A 24109-nucleotide genomic window follows, 5' to 3' on the forward strand; every position below is an offset into this window, starting at 1 on the left:
GACACGGCCTTAGATAGTGCACCTAACTCAGTCAGCAACCTAGAACTTATTTTTCGTGATAAAGAAGGTAAATCTTCACAAAAGAAAGCATGAACCAAGACAAAAATATCTCTCTCAACAAAAAAAAATTTATTTCAAACAAATATACAAACAATAGCATTTACATATTTTTAGTACGATTCACAGCTGCCCGCCTAAACAAAAAGCAGAGGTTTTTCCATTTCTTCATTTGTGTATTTCCGTATACATAGATGTATTTAGATGGTATTAATTAACTCATTTTTTGTTTTAAATAGGCTTTGGTAGAGAAGTTTGGCAAATGATTTGGCGGGCAAGAAGGAATAGTAATCAGCCTAGCACTTGGGCCACTCTCTCTCCCTCTTTTCTTTTTATCACAAAACAAGGAGAATGGCTTTCAGTGCTGAGCTGAGTTGTAGTTGCAGTACATGACACGTCAATTCGTCGGAATGGATCATAGAGTCCAGCACACACAATAATATATATATACCACAGCAAAAACAATCCACTGGCAATAAAAATACACGGAGCTCACCTACGCATAAGAAAAGGGGGGGGGGAATAAGGGTTTTTGTGCTCGCTTATTAGGCTACGCACTCGTGTATGGGAGGAATTAAATATCCTCGCTTATGACCAGGCAGGGAATCAGCATCTCGTTAAAGCTAAAGATTGAATTTCAGTCCAGAGTCGTCGTTCCGGTGATCGTTTGTTTTAGTATTTTGTGCCTTTCTGTGAACCGTAGCCAGAGCTTGCCCCACCGAATCCTCCTTGAGCACCACCCTGAGACCCACCGTAAGAACCGCCATTTCCTGCTCCCGCTCCGTTACTGTACCCGGAATCGCCGCCGGCTCCAGCGCCGGATCCGTATCCCGAACCAGTTTTAGATCCACCTCCGAATCCACCTGCTCCGTTGCCGTAACCTGCACCTCCCCCAACACCTGCTCCGCTTCCGAATCCGTTGCCTCCTCCGACGCCAGCACCGTTTCCGTATCCGCCGGCTCCTCCAGCTCCTGCTCCGTTACCACCGTATCCACCTGCTGCCTTTCCGCCGAAACCTGCTCCGCCACCAACTTTGGCTCCACCGGCACCTGCGCCATATCCTCCGCCGTTCTTAGCAGCACCGCCATATCCTCCCGCACCTGCACCATTTCCCCTACCAGCACCGCCACCGAAACCTCGTGAAGCTCCGTTACCATATCCCCCAGCACCTCCGTTTCCACCAGCTGCTGCACCGCCATATCCTCCAGCTCCACCGGCTCCTGCACCGTTACCATATCCGCCAGCACCGCCGGCTCCAGCACCACCGAATCCGCCAGCTCCACCGGCGCCTGCACCGCCATATCCACTACCAGCTCCTCCAGCACCAGCACCGCCATATCCGCCGGCTCCACCAGCACCACCTGCTCCGTAACCTCCTGATCCACCGGCAGCGCCGTTAGACCCACCGTATCCTCCGGCGGCACCTCCGCTACCGCGCTGTCCACCTCCGTATCCTCCTTGAGATCCACCTCCGTATCCCTTCTGGTTACCAGCGTTAGCGTATCGGTCGATCACTGCCTGGGGTGGTTGTTCGACGGTCATGATGACATCAGCTGGGTTTTCGGGCCCAACTCCGGGCTCGTTGGTCCTGATATTGGCACGGAAGCCATTCTCATCAGCCTCGTATTCCACAACCCTGTACACGCCATCGGTATCGGTGTAGCCGTAGCTTCCCTTGACGTTTCCGCTCTCGTCACCTTGTTCCTGTCTGTAGTTGGAATTGCCATACTCATCCTGGACGTTGTATTCGAATTGATAAGGCTGTGGTGGGTACTAGAGAGATATATATATATGAATATTAATGATTAAAAATCAGTGACACACAGTAGTTGAAGCTAATCACATATTTGGGTTAACAGAATAATTGAAAGAGAAATATTCAAATTCGAATATTCATACTTTATAATATTTTGAAATTCAAATGCTGAAAACAGATTACTTATTATTATCAATACACAATTTCTTAATTTAATTTCTAAGAGATACAGGGTGTCGCATAAATGAGTAAATAGTTTGAAAATTCATAAAAAATTGCTGACATTGGTAATTTGAAAATGTAGTTTGTGTGGAAAAAAAGTTATTCTCACGGAAGATTTTTTTTTATGGTACAGAAAAACATTAGTTTAAATTTTTGTTGATAGAGGACGCTATGTAAAAGCAAATCACATAATTCCGGACCTGAACGTTTCTTTGATCTGTGTCTGAAACGTTTGTGAGGCTTCAGTTGGAAATCAGTGACCGAGGTGAAACTACTGCATCGATGTCGTCATGGCACTGAAAACCTCATGTAAGTACCAGTAACTGGGAAATTCAGAAATAAGCTGTTAATAGTACCCCTAAGGGCGTACTCGGATCTGAACAAGAGGGGGGGCAACTCACCGATACTAAATTGATATGTCTGTGCTGCGTGTAAATTACTACACTTTAATTTCTCTTCTGGGGGGAAGGGGGGCAGCTGCCCCTCGCTGGGTACGCCCATGAGTACCCCTGAATTTTATAGGAATCTGATTTGCGTATTTCCAGTGATTTGATTTCGTTTAGCACCCTCAATCGACAAAAATTTGTGAACTCATTCTTTTCCTGTACAAAAGAAAATATTATCCCCTTCGTGAGAAAAACTTTTTCGCATTCGCAAACCGCATTCAAATATACAAATATTCATTAATTTATAAACTATTTATAAATTTATGGGGAATCATATTAGTCAAATATTAATAATAGCTAAAAATAAATAATAAATATAATTTATAACACAAAAAAACACAATACACGAAACATGACGTTACTATTCAGCAATTATTGCGATTCAAAGCATTAATATTGTTAAGCCGACGATCTGATTATAATTATATTTTTTTATGCATAATTGCAACAATTATTATGAGAAGCGAGTTCGTTATTCAACAGCTAATTCAATAATATTCAAATCACATTGAATGTGTTATCGTGATTGAAAACATTTCTTTAAGGAAAAAAAAAAAAATGCAAAGCTTGCGTTTGAACTCAAAGCAATGCCAAGAAGCAATATTAAAGTTTTTATCCTCCGAGACGTAAGTAAGTAAAAGCACTTGCCATTATATATATATAATTTGAAGCAATAAAATAATCGTTTCAAAGAAGAATTCATGGGGTATGGTATGCGAGAGACGTGAGTCCCAGAAATAGTTCTTGAACCCTTTGCTATACATAGCTAAGTAGTATGAGTTAATGTCTTGGCACAATCATTGAATCGCTACTGAAGTCACGACTACGGAACTCTTTTAAAGAAAACCTGAGAACCCCAAATATATATTTCTCTCATTTCCCTCTCTTCTGTCTCTCCTACTATGTTATCTTCTTCGGAACGACCAATTTCTCGTCTTTAAAACTTCCTTCGATAGCTTTCCTTATGACTTCTTACCACATCACGATCACTTTCACTTCTCTCTCACGTGGATGCTGTAGGTTTAACTCATGAAGATTCTTCGGAATCATGGAGAGAATTACTATAAAAGGATGGTAACATCTATCATATATATTTTAAGGATTTGTTTTTAAGTTCCGATGTACGTTTGGGTAACCTCGGAAAATTCTGAAATATAATTAAAAAGTATGTGGGTCTTTAAACACGTCAGGGCAGAGTTTCTCGAATGAAGTTCCCTTTCCCTTGGGATTCCCCCGTGAAATTCCGGCATTCTGACGGAAATCTCTAGAGCACACACATGCTCAATCCACGACCCGCGAGACCCTAATTTTGTGAAAATTAACGTAGTGGCGCATTCTCTCCCAGGATCGAACCGGCGGACGCCTTCATTTTAGTAGATGAACATCTTACCACTTCACCACTTGAGTGCCTGAAGGTGCCCTGACTGGAGTAAAATTAGGGAATCCCTGCAATACAAAGGCTCCTTACATATAACACGGTCATCATTTGAAAGGTTACTTGAAACGCTTGGTACTCAACCTCTGGGGCTATATAGCAGCACCCACGTGGCCCCGAGATATTCTAAAGGGAGGGGCATGGGGGAAAAATCAAGTACAGGGATAGCCTTGACAGGTGGTTAAGCGAGCTAAATTGAGCTCTGAATTGCAAAAACACACATGTGAAGAAATTCGTTTTCAAGTGAAACATGGTGAAACATCAAAAAATACTTTCAGGATTCAGTATAGCTCCTATAAGAGGGAAACTGACAGCAATCTAGTCGGGTGGTCCATCCCTTATTTACAAAATTTGTACAATATAAATTTACTCAGAAATACATTTAATTAGTAGGCAAGGTGTTCCTGTCGGAGATGCCGATCATTTTTTCGTTCACGGGTAGGATCTTTCTTACGTGACCACTTTCCTTGGGAAAATGTGCTTATATCGCTGTAGCAACAGAGCCTGGTAGTGTTCGGTTCGATATCTCCTGTGTGTCTGTATAAGGGAAAGGTCCTTGGTTAAGACAGGGAGTCACAAGAAGAAACTGTGGTGCAAACAGGACCACGGGCGGAAAGAGGTTAAGGTTCACTGCCCTTGAATATGACATTAATTCAACGGTTACCTAGAGAACGGGCATAACTGCAAGGGTCCAAAGGGACAAAAAGATTGAGAAACGTCGATTTAGGAGATCGAATAATATTAAACCAAATTTCCAAGTTTTCTTGAATCTGGACAGCCTTGGGGATCTGCAACGTTTTCAGCCATAAACATCCATCATCAGAATTGCCCATCTTCAGAAGAAGAAACGCACACATTTCTCTTATCCCTGACATACGTTCAAACTCAGCCAAATGCCCCGTATGGGGTATTTAATTGAGGAGTCCATAAAAAAGCTCACGAGTATGAAATCAAACATAAACACCGAGCTCTCTAGGGTATTTCAATGAGCAAGCACCGCGATGCAACAGGTTGAAAATACCCAGAGGCGTATTACAGAGAGACTTAGCGGGCTATGCTAAGGGTGACAAGTTCGGTGGGACACCAAATCTGAAGAATGATTGGTTGAGAAAATTAGTACGTTTTGAAGTGCGGCTAAATTGTAGTCACAGTGGGAAAAAACCACAAACCCGCCTCTGTCTAGGTCAGTGAGTGATTAAACGAGTGACCTAGGGAGTTTGCAATTATATGAATGACCAAAAGAGTGACCTAGAGAGCAAGAAACCAGGTCAGTGAGTGAGAATGCAAGCCGATCTTCCCGTCGAAAAGTCTCGCCACAGCGAGCAACATGCCTGCAACGATACAATTATTCAATCATTACACTTCATTCATAGTTTGAAAATTTGATGGAAGATGGATTTTTTTTTTTTTTGAAATATATTTGAAATATATGGCAGCATTATAACAATTATTACACTGTAACAAACCTCACGAGATAGGGTCGCAACACGTGACCGCACATTTTCCAGCATGGCCCAGGTCTTCTTCAACCACCTGCATATATCTCTACATTGAGACAGAGCAGCGGCTCACGATCTGGTTACAAGAATGTCAGTGAGTGACATAGACAGTGTGCAAGCACGTAAGGGGGTCAAAAAAGTGTGCAATCGCTTGAGTGACCAAGACAGTGTTGAAGCATGTGAGAGAAGAAAACATCGACTTTAAGAGCGAGGACCTAAGGCGTGTGCAAGCATGAGAATGATCAAAAGAGTGACCTAGTGAGCGATAGACCATCTGATGGTCTATCAGATGGTCTGATAGACCATCAAAGGCTACCAAAAGAGTAACCTGGATCGTGTACAAGCACGCTAGTGACCAAAAAAGTGATCTAGATAGCTTGAAGTCATGTGCCCAAAAGGGCGACGAAGAAAGTGTGCTACAGGATCGGGAGCCGAATGAGCTACAACACAACTCGACAAATTTGAGGGGTAAAAAACTTAAATTAGAATGGGAGAAAGGCTTCCGAACTTGCACAGCCCTCAAGCGGCAAAACCATATAACTCCGCCATTAAAGATCCCATCTTTAGAAGGTAAATAAGATTTCCTTTCACACAAAATAGAAACAAATAATTTAGCGAATATTTTCCGCTCTCATTTAGGCCTCGCCTAGTGAACTAATTCTAGAGTCATGTCATGAACGAACCTCTCTCAAAACCATTACTTTCTTCCCGATCGTCATTATAATAGTTTTAAACCAGATTTTTCCCATAAATATTCATACTATAATCGAGACGGGAGGAATATGATTCCAGTAAAAGGTCGAACTGATGATATTTTTTCTGTTAATGGGAGATGAAAAATGGAGCATCGCACCCAAAAAAGCCACACACAAGAAAAACAAGATTCATGATTCCTGTCAGGTATATCGAGTAACCACGTGTCTGTCACAACAACTTCCATGACTGAATTAAACTGTAGACAGAGGGGCAAAGAGAGATTACGAACATCTTTTCTTTCTAGAGTTTTATGGGAAGATGATGAGGAAGAAAGAGTTACAGGCCGATCCAGTAGCAATTTGTAGGCTTCTGAGAGAAGAAGCAGACTTTCGTGTTCTGAATCTTAAATTACTCTCTATGAAGAGGAGCGACCAAAATGCTTGGAAGATGGATTCTCTTTCTTCGTATTATCATTTCGTTTCTATTTTTTTTTCTTACACCTTAGTCTGCTACACGTGGTCCCCTCCCTATTTCTTGATGATCAACGTAGTTATTGTTGGATGTGAGCAAAGGTTCCAATCAACCTGAATGGGCTGGCCCTTTCCTGAGATCGATTTTTCCTTTCTAGTTTATGGGTTTCTAGGAAACGACAAAAATTCAAGCAAGCATGTAAATACTACTAACAACCCCGTCCTACCATTTGAAAAAAAAAAGTCTCTGTGCATGAGAACAGGATGAACTACACCATCATAATTGCATAACATGAAAATTCTTCAATTAAAAATACGGAAAACACATGGCAGCACCAGCAAAAACACAAATCACAACTCTGAGAACATAAATATGTTAAGGGTTATAAATTCAAATTCGATATTAGCTCGTCCCTGATCGGTAAGGGGTTAATATCAGTTCACGTCTCGTAGAACAACAATTTACTTCTTCCTCAGGAAAAAACAACTCAAAATGTATCTCTTAACAATTATAAACTGAACTGTTATCGCTTAAGAATTATAAAATGCCAGTATTATGAGGGATTCTAGAACCTAATTAGTTTTTCTTTTGTAAATTCTCAGCAACAAGGTTTTTTTCAAGCACTATCTGAATTCTTTTTTAGACAGCGTTGTTGCTCTCAAGCAACATCAGCTTTTTATACTTTTCAAATAAAGACATATTTTGAGCTCGTTTCGGTATTGATGCTTCCAAGCAACTTCTATAGATTCGATTTTTACTTGTGAGATGTTTATAAAGTTTCTATAATTACCAGCAGTCTCGTATTCCTTGACAAACCAAGCAAGAACGATTTTGAACCCTAGAATTTTGGAGAGAGACCATGTGTGGAGGATACATAGTGTATTGTATTCAACAACGATGGAAAAGTAAATTAGCAAACAATAAATGCCATTTTTAAACTAATCAAATTTATGTAAATCATATAAGTACAGTGTGGTCCCTGAAGTGCAACAACCCATATTCTTTTAAATATCGGCAGTATTTTTGTTTTCTGTCATGTAAATAGCATTCAGTGTACCTCCATTTACTCAATATAAAGCCTCAAAAATTTTATTCTCTGGATATTTCAATGTTTGAAAATTGAAGGGTTAATAAGAATATAGGACATGTGGGAGCTCAATTTCAGATTTTAGAAGTTTAGGGAAGGGCACGTCTAGATTTCAGGGCTCTAGGGGAGCCATAACAGCAAAAACAACTTCAATGATGCAATGAAAAATTGATGTTGACTTCATCCGAAAATTTTCATTTCACTGAAGCTTCTATGTTTACCCCAGTCTAAATACGGTTTTATTGTCTATGAATAGTCGTCGACCACCAATTTCAAAAGCGATTCCTGTACCTGTCGATCACAACGGAACCTTCAAATGAGTACTAACTGATGATTCAAAGTCAAAATGTGTCTATTCAGTCACTTTATTAACTCTCCTCCCGTCCTCATGTGGCATAAATCCCTACAAAACAGACTATCAAACAAGGAAGCACACAAATTCAACTAAAATAGTCCCTTTTTTCGACAATGTCTCCATCTGACCTAAAAACACATTGTTTGATGGAGCAGATTTTAGGAGCTCAGGCAATTTAGTTGAAAATTTAACTGCAAAACTTTAAATGATTTAACGAATGACTGATGTTGACTTTTTCTGAAAACTCTCATTTCACTGAAGCTTCTATGTCTATCCCCGGTCCGAATACAGTTTTAAGGTCAATAATCATCGACCATCAGTTACAGACTCCATTCCTGTACATGTCAACTTTTCTCCAGACTCCACGAAGCTGAACTGGAAGAGATCTCGGCAATGATATAAGTCCGGCGGCAGAGTTCTGGTACGTTTGATTCATTCACTGTAACGAAACCATTCACCAAAAACGGAAGATCATTCAAACGAGTACTAACTGATGACTCAAAGTCGAAATGTGTCTATTCAGTCACTTTATCAACTCTCCTCCCGCCCCCATGTGGTATAAATCTCCACTAAACAGACCATCAAACAAGGAAGCACACAAAAATTCTACTAAAATAGTCCCTTTTCTTTTTTGGAAGTAAGGCCTCCGTCTGACCTAAAAACACATTTGTTTGATATTATAATACAGTAGTAATATGATATTTCAAACTAGATGCACCGAATTAGGCTATCTAGATCCTTTTTTAAAATCAAATTTTCTACTTCTTTTTCGTCAAGTTGTTCGGTAGCTTTCAGACACTTTTTTTTTTTTCAATTATTTATTTTAAGGAAGAGAGAGAGAGAGTGAATCATATTGACATTTACACCATAATTCAGTTGATTACGAACCTCTCTCTCTTCTCTTCCTCCTTGTTCTTCATCTTTTGTTCAAATTTGAGTTCTTTTTTTTTTCCATTTATAATCTTATTCATCGTTTTGAATTTTTCTTTCACGTTTAGGAACAAGTTTTCTCTTCCCTTCGGGATTTGATTATACACTCTGTAAAAAAGATGGAATTCATTTCTCTTTGGGAGGGTATGTACGGCGATACGTTCTCACGTAACGTGATTAACGCGTGAAAAAAGCTGTCAAGAACTTCATAAAAAAAAGACGGAAGTTGTTTTGCATTTTGACTTTCTATTGTTATTCTAAATTTTATGTCTATTTCTGGGGAAACGTCTTCATGCAGATTGAGGCTAATTACGAGGAAAATTGAATTAGTAAAGATCTTTTCACATCCGTAATTCACATCATCGCCATATTTTTTTTACCGAGGGGGGGTTATAACCCTTAAAAATGAACAAAATAAGAAAGATTCGGAATGAATGAAACCCTTCCTAAGAGGAAGATCATAGTGGGTTAAAATCTATGTATACCACGTGAAGACTGCAAATTGTCGTTTGAAGAATGATAAAGACTTCGCTCCCCCTGAGGGCAAGAAGTGTAAGTCGGTAATGGATTTCCCAGGATGGATTATGGATTCTCTTTCCCCCTAGAGCAATGCGATGCAATGATTGTTAATGGGAAGATATAAGTCCAGCCAGAGTGGAAATTTTAGATACTTCTTTAGAAATTCCACGATTTGTGGAAGTCAGAAGATCTGGAAAGTTTCTGTTTTAGAAACAGATAGGAAAGGAATGATACAAAATATAGATATTTAAAGCGTTTGTTTCGAAACAGACTGTAGAAAGATAGGTGATGAGAAGCGGACAACAAGGAAATATACTGATAGGTGATTCATCGAGTTTGTGTTTGTATCTTATATCAGTGTTTCTCAAAGTGTGCGTCGTGGCGGCTCCTAGCACTGCCGCCAACTTTTGTCGGGGGCGTCTCTGTGAGCTGGAGATACTGAATTGTGTTCCTTTATTTACGTTTTCAAGTGATTCTTTCACGATGAGTGCAGAATATCTACTAAACTTTTTGAGGGAGCCGCAAACAAATATGAATTGGGTAAGGAAGCCATCGGTGACAAAAGTTTGAGAACCACTGTACTTAACTATTCTAGAGAGCCGCAGACGGATCATGAATTGGGCAAAGAAGCCACTGCTGACAAAAGTTTGAGATCCACTGTCTTACATGATTTCTGATGAAACTGCGAAAAAAAGAAACATCGGGAAAAACCTCTTGGTTAGTGCCGTCTCAATGTAAAGGCGCTGCCGGGGGGTTATAATTATGAGATCTGGTAATATGACTTCTGAGTAAAACTACGTAATCTGGAAAGGCTTGCAATTCCAGCCTGATGCTCCCCCCACCTCAACATCACCAGTCCGGGGGTGGGGGGGGGGACATGGTACTTTTGAGACACCTTCGCTTTTATCCAAGTTTTTGGTAGAGAATGAGGCCTGAATTCAGTAGCTGCTAAAATGATCGGCTTGAATGTATCGCATTCTTCGAGCGTCAATCTTCATACTACTGCCCATTTTTAGTACAGAAGGGGGAGGGAACAGAAACGTAATTGTTTTGGGAATCGTCAATGCCTATTTGCCCGTTCAGTTTATGACAGGAGTTTTGAGTTCACTCGCGAAACTTTCCATTTCTTTCTCTCACTCCCTATCTCCTACTCGTAGAACTTACTCGGACGTTTGGGTCATATCCTCCATCAGACCCTTTGTAATTCCCTTGTCCAACTCCACCACCGGATACTGTTTGGATGCCCGGGTCGCCTCTCATTCCACTGAATCCACCCTGTTCTCTGACGAATCCACCTCCTCCTGCAGAACTAAAACCATCATTACGACCAGGGCCTTCTGCTACGAAGCCATTACCACCACCACCATTAGCGTTACCTGCGTGTCCTAGTCCGCTGGCATGGGCATGGTTAAAAGCAACACCACCTGCGGGTTGATATCCGGCTTGGCCGGGTCTAACCTGTTCTTGTCCTCCGTATCCTCCTTGACCTGCTCCTGCACCAGCGCCGTATCCTCCTTGGCCTGCTCCTGCACCAGCGCCGTATCCTCCTTGGCCTGCTCCTGCACCGTATCCACCTTGTCCGGCTCCGGCACCAGCGCCGTATCCACCTTGTCCTGCTCCTGCACCAGCGCCGTATCCGCCTTGGCCTGCACCTGCACCAGCGCCGTATCCGCCTTGTCCTGCACCTGCACCAGCACCGTATCCTCCTTGACCTGCTTGACCGCCACCATATCCTCTACTTCCGGCACCTCCTCCGAATCCACCGGCCTTGGCTCCTCCTCCTTGGCCTCCTCCATACCCTCCGGATGCGCCACCACCGTATCCTGATCCTCCTTGACCTCCGGCGGAGAAACCGTTTCGTTGTCCACCGCCGTATCCGGCCTGTGAACCACCGTTAGCGACGGCCCCTCCGTATCCTCCATTTCCTCCTCCTCCTCCTCCTCCACCTCCGTTCTTTTGTCCACCACCATAACCTTGCTGTCCACCTGCTCCACCAACATTGTATCCTTTCTGCTCACTGGATCCCAAGAAGGATGCTAACAGGAGAGAACAGAGCAAGAAAACCTGCAAGTAGAAAAATTTGAAAAAAGTAAAGTTAATATGCTAATATATCAATCAGAGCTGTAAAATAGCTGCAAAGGTAAACAAGTAAGATGATACATGTAGAAAAAGATGTCCTCTCTAATTATTAATGCAAAGTATGCACGAAACTGATTGTTTGCACAGGCGCTGGAACCTAGGAGACTGAGACTATATGAACCTTCCCAATAAATTTTGTCAGATCATCGTAAGGATCGCAGACTCAAACTTCATTGTAAGAAGCATTCATATACATGAAGAGGTTAAAAGACGTCGATTTGAATGTTAAAATCTTTAATTTAACTTCAATTTGAACACGAAGGAAGGTGTCCGAGATCTCTGCTGGGTGATAGTACACGCCAAGACAAACAAGACGAATGAATTTTATGTTTATTGCATTTTAATTAACATGGAATCTAAGGCCGCGCAAATATAGACTATTTATAGCGGCAAAAAAACTGTATTATTTTATTCTACACCGCACATACTAGAGGAGTGAGGCGAAAAAATGAAAGAGGCCACTCAACGAGGTGCGGAAGTTTAACAAACTTGTTTATTTTCACCTCGATCTGCTGATTTTTCGCTATCTACTTATTGGTCCGTTAATTTCAGAACCCCTCAGATCCTGTAATTTTCTCGATCCTGCTGCTCCTTTACTATGTGCGGACACACATCTCTTCTTCTAACCCTATGCCTATTTTTCTTTCTAGTCGCAATCATCAGCACTCGTACGTCTTCGCTCCGCTATGAGCGCAGCTTAAGCAACTGGTGCGCAATAATTGAAGAAAACAAAAGGTCCTAAAGTAACCAGTGAGAGAGGGCAAAAAAATTCCCAACCATGCATGTACATAATAACGTTCGTGAGAAAAAAGGGCCGATATATTTTTCCCAGTAATAGTCCGTGACTAGAAAGAGGAAATTTTCCTATCGCTGCTTATGATTCGACAAAATAGTCAATATTTGGCGATTTTTGAAGAGTGCTATGCGCGTATTCCTCGAATAAGTGGGTTGCGACCTTGAGTTGCGTTGACATTTATTATCACCCCTCTCATTTTGGCGGCACAGTTCTGAATCGGCTGTCGTGTTCAACGAATTTTAACATGAAATTATACGGAATTTGTCACTGGTACAAAGAAAGAGAGAAAACAAAAGAGCCTAAAGTAACCTGTGAGTAGAAATAAAAAATCTGCCCCCCCCCCCCACACACACAAAAATATTGTGACCCTGAGTTCCATTTTGTTTCGACGTGTACTATAAGCTCTTTCATTTTAGAGGAAAAATTCTGGGACAACCCTGTGTTTAATAAAAAGTGGACTCCATAAGAACTTAGAGTGAAATCAATGAATATAAGTACAGCAAAACATAATGTATTCTTTTTCAAAGTATCTGACGTCAGATGATATGCAATGGTCCCACTTTCGAAAGAAATTAGAGAAGGCTTTTCCTGTGGAAGCGGCCTCAGAGAGAGAGAGTGAACCCTCCAAAACTGAAATCTCTATCTGTTCACGAAACTTTCTTGATATGTGTTGTCGCAAACTTTTAAAAACTGAAACACGATACGTAAATGCAATATTGCAATTATGCCATAATCCCTTACAATCAGGACCTTGCGATTTCTGACCGTTTTCGACGTTGAAGGGAAGCTCCGTGGGAGAATTGTTGGTTATTTAAGCTGTAGGATTCACCCCAACACCACCTATAGCACAAGACCTCCGCACGAAGCTTGTGACGCGAAAGAAGAAGGTCATTTCTCCTATTGCCATTGAATAAATTGCGAGAAAAGGTAAAGATATCGCATGCATCGGCCTGCTACATCCAATGGCAATAGGTGAAATGGTTTTCTTCAGTGACGTCACGAGCTTGTTCTATAGGTGGTTCTAAACCTTCTCTACTGGGTTTGAAAAGGGTATTTTCAAAGACCAATGAACGATAAGACCATCGTTCATTGGTCATATCATCTAAGGAAAGATATTTTGAAAAAAGAATAAATTATTGTACGCTGTACTAATATTTCGTGATTTTACTCCAAGTTCTTACTTAACGCACTTTGTACGTCAATCGAATCCCATATAACGATATTGCACCTGCTTCTCATTATATTTTAGTTTTTCCCACTGACCCGAAAGCTTTTGTTTCACAGGTATAAGCATCAGTTCTAATAAAGAAGGAAAGTGCAATTCAATACCGGAAACTTTCTCCATATTCATGAATAAAAACGAATAAATATCCGAGAATAAAAAACAAAGCAATATATCCTTTAATAGCCGTAAGTATTATTCGGTAGTAGTACTAGTAAAACATCTTGTATAAATATTAGAAGAGGTAGTGGGTAGAGAAAAATGAGATGATCCTATCACAGAAGCATTTTCATCCGAGAACAATAGGGTTATAAGACGATAAATAATGAGAAGTAGGCATAAAATAATGTGTTATCCTTAAAATCTGACATCCATTTCGGAGCGGAAGCTCTAATCCGCTTTTGACCAACTTCATCTTTTATCGACAGGAAAAGAAATTTCCCGTTCGAGACTTTCATTTCATGGAACTTAAACATTAAAATAACAAGGAACTCATCGAATATAATCCAATATCAAAACTTTTTTTTTCATTCTCTCTCCACTATTATCCAAAACCCCCCTTTATAAGTACAATGCAAAGTTATCGGATGAAGAAGAGATAAGTTTGTGTGAAAGCAATGGGAGTGAAAACAAAAAAATGGCGGAACGTGTTATATATTGAATGGATGAGCTGATAAGTTATGGGCGCCGATGAAGCCTTGCTCTTCTAAAAAAAAGTGTTTTTTTTGTACGACTTTTTGTTATATAACAAGTTCTTTTATACGTTGTGCTTATCCATGCAAGTGAAAGGCGTTTTATAGAAATGGATCTGTTATAACGAGGAACCTTTATAAGCTAACAGACCGTGTCTTGTAAATGGCGGAAGTCTCACAGAAAGTAAATTTATTGTATTTGATCTTTTTTGGGAAATCTGTATCAAGAATTGTAGTGACGTCATCAAGCACGTCAAATAAACTTTATATATATATTTTTTAAATATCAATAGGTGAGCAACTAGTCACACGGAGGTGTCTACTTGTGTCACGAGTGGTGCATACGCCTACAACTTTGCCGCACGCCAATTCGTATAGCATCGTCATACGACAATTCACTAGCGATTGAGTTGGGTCGGAAATAAAAGCGCCATCTATCGGCGGCCAACTCAGGTTCGGTATCGAAAGAACTAGGGTCATCAACACGGGTCTTCCTTTCACAGACATTGAGGAACAAACAGAAATGTTTTGTGAAGCCCGAGGGCACACACATGTCATATTGTGGTATTTAGATTCCCACAGTGGCATGTTGATAGGACAGTTCAATGGTGCCCAGGGCTCCGAGTCATTTAGAGAGTGCTTGCTGTGTTATGAACGAATTTTATTTTTCTCTGGGGATGATTTTTCATAAAATTTGAATTTCTATAAATCCTTAAATTATTTTTGATTAATTCTGATATTTTTTCATCAATTCTGAAATCATCTTTATATCCAAATGTTAATTTTCATTAATTCTGAAATGTATCATTAAATATGAACAAAATTTCAACCAATCCTGAAATAATGTTTTCATTACATATGAGTCTTCGTTACGTCTGAAAATATTTCTTTCAATAATTCTGGTCGTCTTCTCATTAATTTTAAAATTACTTTTATCAATGCTTGAAGTTATTTCACATTGACTTTGAAATTATCATTTTGTCTTTGATGCTGAAATTATTTGTCTTTGATTCTGAAATTATTTCTCATTAGATCCGAAACATGGCATTAGTTCTTGTTACATGGCATCAAAAAAAATTGTTTGTCGCATTGCACGTGCGTGTGTGTGTACGTTCTCAATACTTAATCTTAATAATTCTCAAATAATCTCAATACTAATTTCAATACTAATAATCAACCCTTCACCAAAATTTTGTATACATTGAATAAAAATATAGGCTACTTTAAAAAAAATTAAACTTCGAAAATATTAAAATTTGCCAAAAGAAATAAAATAGCGAAACCATACTATATTACTCCTTACACGTCGCGAAGCGTTTCAGAATTATGGGAAAACCCATTCTAAGGACAACTCCGCAAAATAACAGGGCACCTATGAAAATTGGAAAGTATTTTCAAAGGTTTTTCCGAACATTTATCTTATTAATATAAGCCGTGTCGCCTTAAATATTTCGATATATGCTGATAAACACTCTGAACGTGCACAATTATCACTAGAGAAGAGACTCCTGTCGGTAAAATAATAACACCTTTCACATCAAATAATCTCACAACAAGGTCTCAAAAATACGTAATCCTTAATTTCAGAGTCACAAATGACTGGCTACATGATGTATCCAGGAAACATGACTTCAAATAAAACCATTCCGACAGTACGTGAGCTTAAAAAAAGGTCTTCAAAAGTGACAATCGACTAATTTGAAGGCCAAATAGTTACAACCTTGAAAAAAAACCCGTAAATAATACGACAAGGACCTGTATTTACGAGACAAAAAAAACCCTTAAGGAATTGAAGACAGAATTTAACGTTGCGGGACCGTGGCTCGTTTGTGAGAATAATAATAAAAAAGGAATCCCATCAGGAATCAGAGATAGATCCATCTTGTTACAACTTACTCAAATAGTATCAATAAAATTTTTCAAGCAGAAAGGGATTAGCGGAACTGTTACTAAATCTGTCGGAATATGTTTCTTGTGTTTTGATTCTACTTATAGTAGAGTGCAGTTGACCATGAAACAAAGATCGAGAGAGAATCGTCCATCCGAAGTAGTGAGTTGTGTCTATTTATTTATTATTACGATGACTGGCTCTCTCTATAACCGTGTTATTTTACTTTTTTTCCTCCTTCCTGATTAGTTTCTCTGTGTGTGTGTGTTGTTTTCACTTGCATTGACCTGCGTTACTTTGTTTTGAAGTGTTGAAAGTAGTTTCGAAATCGTTTGAGAGTTTATTTACGTGTTGGGAGTGAGCGTATAGCGTGAGAATTGGAGAGTTTTGTTTCGCATTTACTCAAGTTTTCGATGAGGCAATGCAAAAATGATCAAGCATTTAAAGTAGTGTTGTGTATTCCTGGGAAGATTCCTGAGAGAGAGAGAGAGAGAGAGATTTGTAGGTAGAGATAAGAGCGATTTTAAGTCAGAGTCAGAACGAGAAATAGGGAGAAAGAGAGAGAGAAATTTTTTAGGGCAGAAACATATATTTTAAGGCAGAGAGAAATTTCAGGGCAGAAAGAGATTTTCAAGACAAAGAAAGCAGGAGAGGTTTCAGGGGAGCGAGAGATAAGTGTTCAAATTTAGAGAGAGAAAGAGAGATTTCAGGGCAGATTTTAATTCAGAGAGAGAGAGAGAGAGAGAGAGAGAGAGATTTCAGTGCAGATTTTAATTCAGAGAGAGAGAGAGAGAGAGAGAGAGAGATTTCAGGACAGATTTTAATTCAGAGAGAGAGAGAGATTTCAGGACAGATTTTAATTCAGAGAGAGAGAGAGATTTCAGGGCAGATATTAATTCAGAGAGAGAGAGAGAGATTTCAGGGCAGATATTAATTCAGAGAGAGAGAGATTTCAGGGCAGATTTTAATTCAGAGAGGATATGGAGGAATTCCAGAGGTAGAGATTTTAATCTCACCTGAGAGAGAATCTTCAGGGCAGAAACAGAGATTTTAATATGACCAGAGAGAAAATCTTCAGGGTAGAAACAAAGATTTTTTTAAGACGGAGAGTAATTTCACTACAGAAAGATATTTTCAAGACAAAGGAAGCAGGAAAGATTTCAGGGGAGTGAGAGAAATGTTTTCCAATTTAGAGTGAGAGAGAATCTCTCTTCAGGGCAGAAACAGAGATTTTTTTTAAAGCAAAGAGGAATTCTGAGGAAAAGAGGAGCAGAAAGAGATTGTCAAGCCAGCACAGAGAAGAATAGTACGATTTCAAGGCAGAAAAAGGGAAATTTTTCTGAGAGAGAGAAAGATATACATAGAGATTTTTGGGCAGAAAAATTTTTTTCAAGGGAGAAAGAGAATGATTTCAGAGTATATAGTGAGAGTAAACTTTTCCAATTCATAGAGGGAAATTTCAGGGCTGAAATAGAGATTCTTCAGGGCAGAGGGGGGGGGGAGAGGGAGAGATAGAAAGATTTCAAGGAGGAAAAAAAGCGAGATTTCAGGGCATTTCTCAAACGGAGAGAAATATATTTCAAGCCAGAAAAAAAAGAGAGAGAGGTTCCAGCACCGATAAAGAGATTAAAAGGAAGAAATATAAAGAGAGAGAAAGGGAGATGTTCTTTTCGGGAGAGAGAACAGAAAATTTTCAAGACAATGAGAACAGAAATTTCAGAGTGGAGAGATATTTCAAGGCGAAGAGAGAGATTTCTGGTAAAAGGGAGAAAGTAATTTCAGGGCAGAAAGGAAAAGAGCTACTTTTCATGGCAGAAGGAGAGAAAATTTTTTAAGACATTGAAAAAAGAGAGATTTCAGGACACATTTCTGAAAGGGATTGAGATAGAGAGAGAGAGATTTGAAGTCAGAAAAAGGAAAGTTTTCATGACCGATAGGGAGAGATTTCAGGGCAAAAGAGAGATTTCGGGGCAGGGAAAAAGCGAGATTTGAGGAGCGTGAGAGAAAGGGAAAGTGATTTTAAGGCAGAGAGAGTGATTTTAAAGGCTGAGGAAAATGAGATTTGAAGGCAGAGAGAGAGAGAGAGAGAGGGGAGAAAATTTTCAAGAAAGAGAGAGAACAGATTTTAGGACAGAAAAAGGCTCTGAGACCATTTAATAAGGGGGAAGATTTCAAGAAAATTTAATGAAATATTGCAAGACAATTTGATAAGGAAAAAGATTTCAAAACAATTTAATGAAATATTGCAAGACAATTTAATAAAATATTGCAAGACAATTTAACGAGGAAAAAGATTTCAAGAAAATTTAATGAAATATTGCAAGACAATTTAATAAAATATTGCAAGACAATTTAACGAGGAAAAAGATTTCAAGAAAATTTAATGAAATATTGCAAGACAATTTGATAAGGAAAAAGATTTCAAGAAAATTTAATGAAATATTGCAAGACAATTTGATAAGGAAAAAGATTTCACGACAATTTAATGAGTGAAGTATATTTCAAGACAGTTTAGGGAGTGAAAGATTTCAAGACAATTTAACGAGGAAAAAGATTTCAAGACAATTTAATGAAATATTGCAAGACAATTTAATGAGGAAAAAGATTTCACGACAATTTAATGAGGAAGAAGTTTTAATGAAAATTTAATGAGGAAAAAGTTTTAATGAAAATTTAATGAGTGAAGGATTTTAAGACAATTTAGTGAGTGAAAGATTTCAAGACAATTTAGTGAATGAAAGATTTCAAGACAATTTAGTGAATGAAAGATTTCAAGACAATTTAGTGAATGAAAGATTTCAAGACAATTTAATGAAATATTTCAAGACAATTTAATGAAATATTTAAAGACAATTTAATGAAATATTTAAAGACAATTTAATGAAATATTTCAAGAAAATTCAGTGAAATATTTCAAGACAATTTAGTGAAATATTTCAAGACAATTTAGTGAAATATTTCAAGACAATTTAGTGAAATATTTCAAGACAATTTAGTGAAATATTTCAAGACAATTTAATGAAATATGACAAAATTTAATAAGTCAAAAGATTTCACGACAATTTAATGAAATATTTCAAGACAATTTAATGAAATATTTCAAGACAATTTAATGAGTGAAAGATTTCAAGACAATTTAATGAGAGAAAAATTCCCAATCTTCGAGATGGAAAAAAAAATTTCAGGCAAAAACGTCATGAAAAGCATAGTAAAAATAATATTGAATTAACAAACTCATCCAATTTTTTCCTTTAATGTTAAAATGTATATGAAAGTGAAAAAGTGATACACCCCCCGGGTGGTTATGCATAATCACCAATCGTCTCGATAAAGAAAATTTCATTAAATTTCACTACATCTATCACTTTTACCGGTGATTATACATAATTCCCAAAGAAAGTTAGAAAGTCTGATAAAATATGTAAAAAATTGTAACACATATATTCTGCAATAAAAATTAAATTAAAATAAGTGTGAGGAAGATAATTATCGTAACATTCATAACAACATTATTGGTCTTGTAATGTTGGCTTTCTTCACATGCAATCAACAAATAAAACCAACATTACCATTTGAATTTACCATTCTGGACCATAGTTATGTTCAGTTAATTAAGTAATTAATTGACGATTCATCATATTTACCAATACGAGCTTGGAATTAAACAATATTATCAGAACAGGATAAATTCTCGGTTTATGACCAAAAATTAATAAATCTGACTTTGAAAAAAAATTAGAGTTTGCATGATTTTACTATCCGCTATCCAGAGTGTCCGCTAACGGAGAGTGAAATATTTTAAAGCCCCATTCCATGGGAGAAACTCAGAAAATAATCCGTTAACAGGGAGTGTCCGTTGTCCGAGGTTCCACTGTGTAATAGTTATCCAAATAAATACGGTGGATATAGAAAGATAGATACTCTCGTGGTTAGCAGGAAAAACGTGTTTTTTCGTTTCGAACTCCTTAATGGTGGTGATATCTGAGATTTATGTGCGACATGTGCCGACAACGTCAGATAACTAATCCCTCCTGGTAGAAATTATGTTCTCGAGACCTCGAATACCGCATGCAGGTAGATTAGACCTTATCTATGACCAACCTTATTTGAGAGAACGTGATCTTACTCTTGAATTAGTTAACTTTGTGATTATATATACTTATGATCTGTTCGTTAGTCACAGTTACGGACGAGAGGAATACTATTACCTAAATAGATCCGCCATGGGATTTATTTCAAGATTTATATAGAATCATAGAGTTTAGGTCAAGGGTGCTCAACCTTTTACAAAGTGCGGGCCACTTTATTGGTATCAAAAAGTGTCGCGTGCCATTCAAGTGATTCGGAACAGTGCCGTCGCAGGTCACTAAAGTCATTTTTAAATGTGCACCGGGCATCCAATATACCCCGGGTCACTTATATTACCTGGGAATGTGCCGCGGGATATCTAAGTCACGTGGAACTGCAACGCGGGTCATTTTAGTTATCTGAAAATATTCTTCGAGCCGATTGAGAGGTCTGAAACTGTGCCGTGAATTACTAAAGTGATCCGTAGAAACAAACCGCTTTTAAAAATAACACTTTAGTGCCCACATTTGGCCTCGGGCTATGTTATGAGCATGTATGGGTTTTGGCGATGACGTAAAATAGAACTTAGATAGAACGTATCCTTGTGTAGAACACCTACGAACATTTTGCATAATTTTAACAAATTTTACTCTTTGCCTACTTACGAGTATATATAGGAAATGTTTACCGTTTACATTTATATACATTTCTAAATATATTTATACATTTTATATTTCACAGGATAAAACAAATAATGGATTACGAGGATTATAGTCAGTTATTTAGGCGAAAAAATCACTAGTTATAAAATAGAAAAATAATATCAATTTTAATGTCGATTTGGAATAGTGCCATTAAAAGGCTAAACACGAAATTTCCCAGTTGCAATTCGAAAGCGAAGGCACATTAGAAAACTAAATTGAATATTTTAATTGGGCATGATTATTGCATGAGTGATTAGGGCTGTTTTTTATGGCATTCCACTATTTAAGAGCTGAAATTTGAGAAAAATTAAATTAAATCGCTTACAAAAAACCTTTTCGGATCAGTTTAAAATGCCAACTTTTTCAGAGTTAACTAAAGTCAAATTTGTGCCCTGCATTTGAATAGCAGTATAAAAAAATTAACAGTAAAAAGGGAAACGCATGCCAGAAAATTGCTTTCTGGGATATTCAACATCCAATATAAAGTTATTGATATTACTTAAAGCCATCGGTACTCCTCTGGATTGCAAAGTAACAAAACCAAGGCAATGTTTAACGCTGCTAACAAGCGAAAATTGTAGAATAAGGTACACATGACTGTGTTATGGAAATTAAAATTGGTTTCTAAATTCTCAATAGTCAGTAGAAAATCCTCGGGAAATAGAGACTTTCAAAGATATAGATAGTAGCATCTAGGAGGCTTTCGTAGTTACCGTATTGGTATCATACAAAACTGATATGAATGGATTCACCAAAAGAAACCCCAAAGGACATACCATTTAAAACTCACGTCAGCATCAGACCACTTTCATGAATGCAAGCCGAGAAATAGACAAATAAAGTCTCTAAGGAATAATCATATCATCATCAGAATATCGTGTCCACTGGTGTATCAGACGTGAAGACTATTCTATATTTCCAATTGAGAACTGCCAAAAAATATGTTATCAACACCAGCGTATCCCAAGGAACTTTCGCTTTGGAATGCAAGTCAGCATAGGGCCATTTAGATCAATTCAGGCCGAGAAATGGACAAATAAAGTTTCTAAGTAATATAAATATCGAACTATCGTCTTCATGGATGTATCCCATATGAAGATTAGTCTCTATTTTCAATTGAGAGTTACCAAAAAGTATGAATTAACTTCATCGTATTCCAAGGAACTTTCACTTTCGGTCTCAAGTCAGCATAGGGCTACTTTGACCAACGTAGCTCGAGAAATGGACATAAAGCAATTAAACCAACTCAATAAAAAATAATATTTACACTAGTTTATAAATTGAGGAAACATAAATCACACAATCCCGATATACCATAAAATACAAAATAAGACAATAAAAGAAAAAAATTCAAACTCACTTTTCTGTCCATGATTGTTCCTCGCACAGAAATACCAAGTCCTTTGGTTTGAAAAAAAAAATCAAAGATATATATATATACCAGAGAATGATCCGATATAAGGAAGAGAGAGAAGATCTTAAAGGTATATAAGTGATGAGAGAGATCCTTATGGAGGTGAAGATGGTTAAGAGAAAGTTCGAAAGTGTTTTGCCAGATGGATCCGAGGGCACATCCTTATATACCCCCTCGACACCATGATCCAAACCAAACGGTGTCATCCCACCTCCCGAATTGAAAGTGAAAAGAAAAAAAAATAACACAACTGACCACTTCCACACATCCTCTGCCCCCTCCCCTCTCTCTCGACCCATGTTAATGGTCCATTGCAAAAAAAAAGCATGTGATGATGATGTTGTCCCTTCGCACCCTTCTTTTGTCGTCCAGTCTTATTGCTTCCTCTAGTGTTCAGATGCCTCCACATCATCCATCCATCCTCCTCCTCATTTCAAGAAGAAGAAGAAGATGCCTTTTTCTCTTTTCCTTGAGGCCTTGCCGCTAGTGGACAGGAAATCAGGACACAGACAGGTATTTTTCAGTTTTAAGAAGATAGTGAGAGAGAAAGTGGAGGAATAAGAAAAGAGAGAGAAGCAAGAAAGCTATTGGGCAGGTATTAAGATTGGAGGAGGAGGAGGAACAACGCTTGTGTGTGTGTGGATGCGTTTACTGGTCTTGTTGTTGCCTCATCAACCATCCTTTTTGGATAGACATAATATACTGTGGAACTTCGTTTATACGTCTCTCAGTTATACGACTTTCACATTTATACGACGCGTGGCTTCGGTCGCAATTGGTTCCCAATACATTTTGATGTTAAAATAATTTATTTATTCGAGGCAAAACACTTCAGTTATTCGACGTTTTCAACATCGACTCGAGCTCCAAATCGTTTAAAACTACCTCATTTGTATACATCAAATGCGCGTAATTTTTGTATGCAGTGAAACAGTTCTTCTGGTTATCAGTTCTTCATATTATCACCATAAGCACCATAAATTTTAGGGTGATTGTTGACATGTACGAAAATAACCGTTGAGCAGGCTGATGGCTTTCTAGAATGGACATTTAAATGATTTTTGCTTATTGCTTGTTTCTGAGAATACCCCGACACGATGAGCCCCAAAGAAACGGGTTTGAATCGTTTGAAAGACGGCCATATGTCCTTCCAGAATGATTTCTCCCAATGTTTTCCAGCGTTATCACCAGACGGTGGGAAATTCCATTGTAAGCATTTAAGGGTACTGGTCCAGGGTACTGAAAAAAAATTAACAGAGCCGTGTTGTCACACGGAAGCTCCAAGACCGCGCTCACTGAGCCAAGACGACAAGCTTCTCTTGAGGGCTCCGGGCAAGGCCTGGGTGGTCCCCCATGCGTTAAAACGTCACTGGGTACTGGTCTGCCAATAAGAGACATATACGGTACCGACACAGTATCAGTTCCTTGTAGAACTTCCAGTAGAATTTCATTTTCGTTGAGGTGCTTTGCACTTTGCTTGAGGTGCGATATACAGTCAAATCTTGTTATAATTAATGGCAAGAGACCGGAGGAATCACTTCGTTAAAACGAAATTTCGTAATAAAGGAACTCCAGGTTGCCTAGCATTGCTTCTTCTTCTATGTAAACTTATTTGGGGGATTAGAAAAGTGTTCGTTAAAAGGAGATTTTCGCTATAACGGTATTCGTTAAAACGGGATTCGACTGTATATAAGCAAAGATAATATCATTTCT

The 24109-nt window shown here is 38.5% G+C and overlaps 1 protein-coding gene across 3 annotated transcripts; it reads right to left on the reverse strand.

The window, feature by feature from the left end:
- Nucleotides 1-108: 108 nt before the first annotated feature.
- On the reverse strand, nt 109-22806 carry LOC149089094 (uncharacterized). Of its 3 annotated transcripts, XM_089237233.1 has the most exons (4): nt 22343-22801; nt 10994-11537; nt 10932-10960; nt 109-1830 (listed from the first exon to the last, which is right to left on the reverse strand). In XM_089237233.1, the coding sequence occupies exons 1-4, from the start codon at nt 22352-22354 to the stop codon at nt 730-732; spliced, it is 1686 nt and encodes a 561-aa protein (XP_089093359.1). In that variant the 5' UTR covers nt 22355-22801; the 3' UTR covers nt 109-729. The 3 variants fall into 3 exon arrangements, with proteins under 3 accessions (XP_089093359.1, XP_089093357.1, XP_089093358.1); XM_089237231.1 differs by having other exon boundaries at nt 10638-11537; nt 22343-22806; XM_089237232.1 differs by having other exon boundaries at nt 10932-11537; nt 22343-22800.
- Nucleotides 22807-24109: the final 1303 nt, after the last annotated feature.

This window comes from Pholcus phalangioides, unplaced genomic scaffold (assembly GCF_987345545.1).
Source record: "Pholcus phalangioides strain wild (caught in Gottingen) unplaced genomic scaffold, Ppha-v1.0 ptg000002l_1, whole genome shotgun sequence".
NCBI classification, from domain to species: Eukaryota; Metazoa; Arthropoda; class Arachnida; order Araneae; family Pholcidae; genus Pholcus; species Pholcus phalangioides.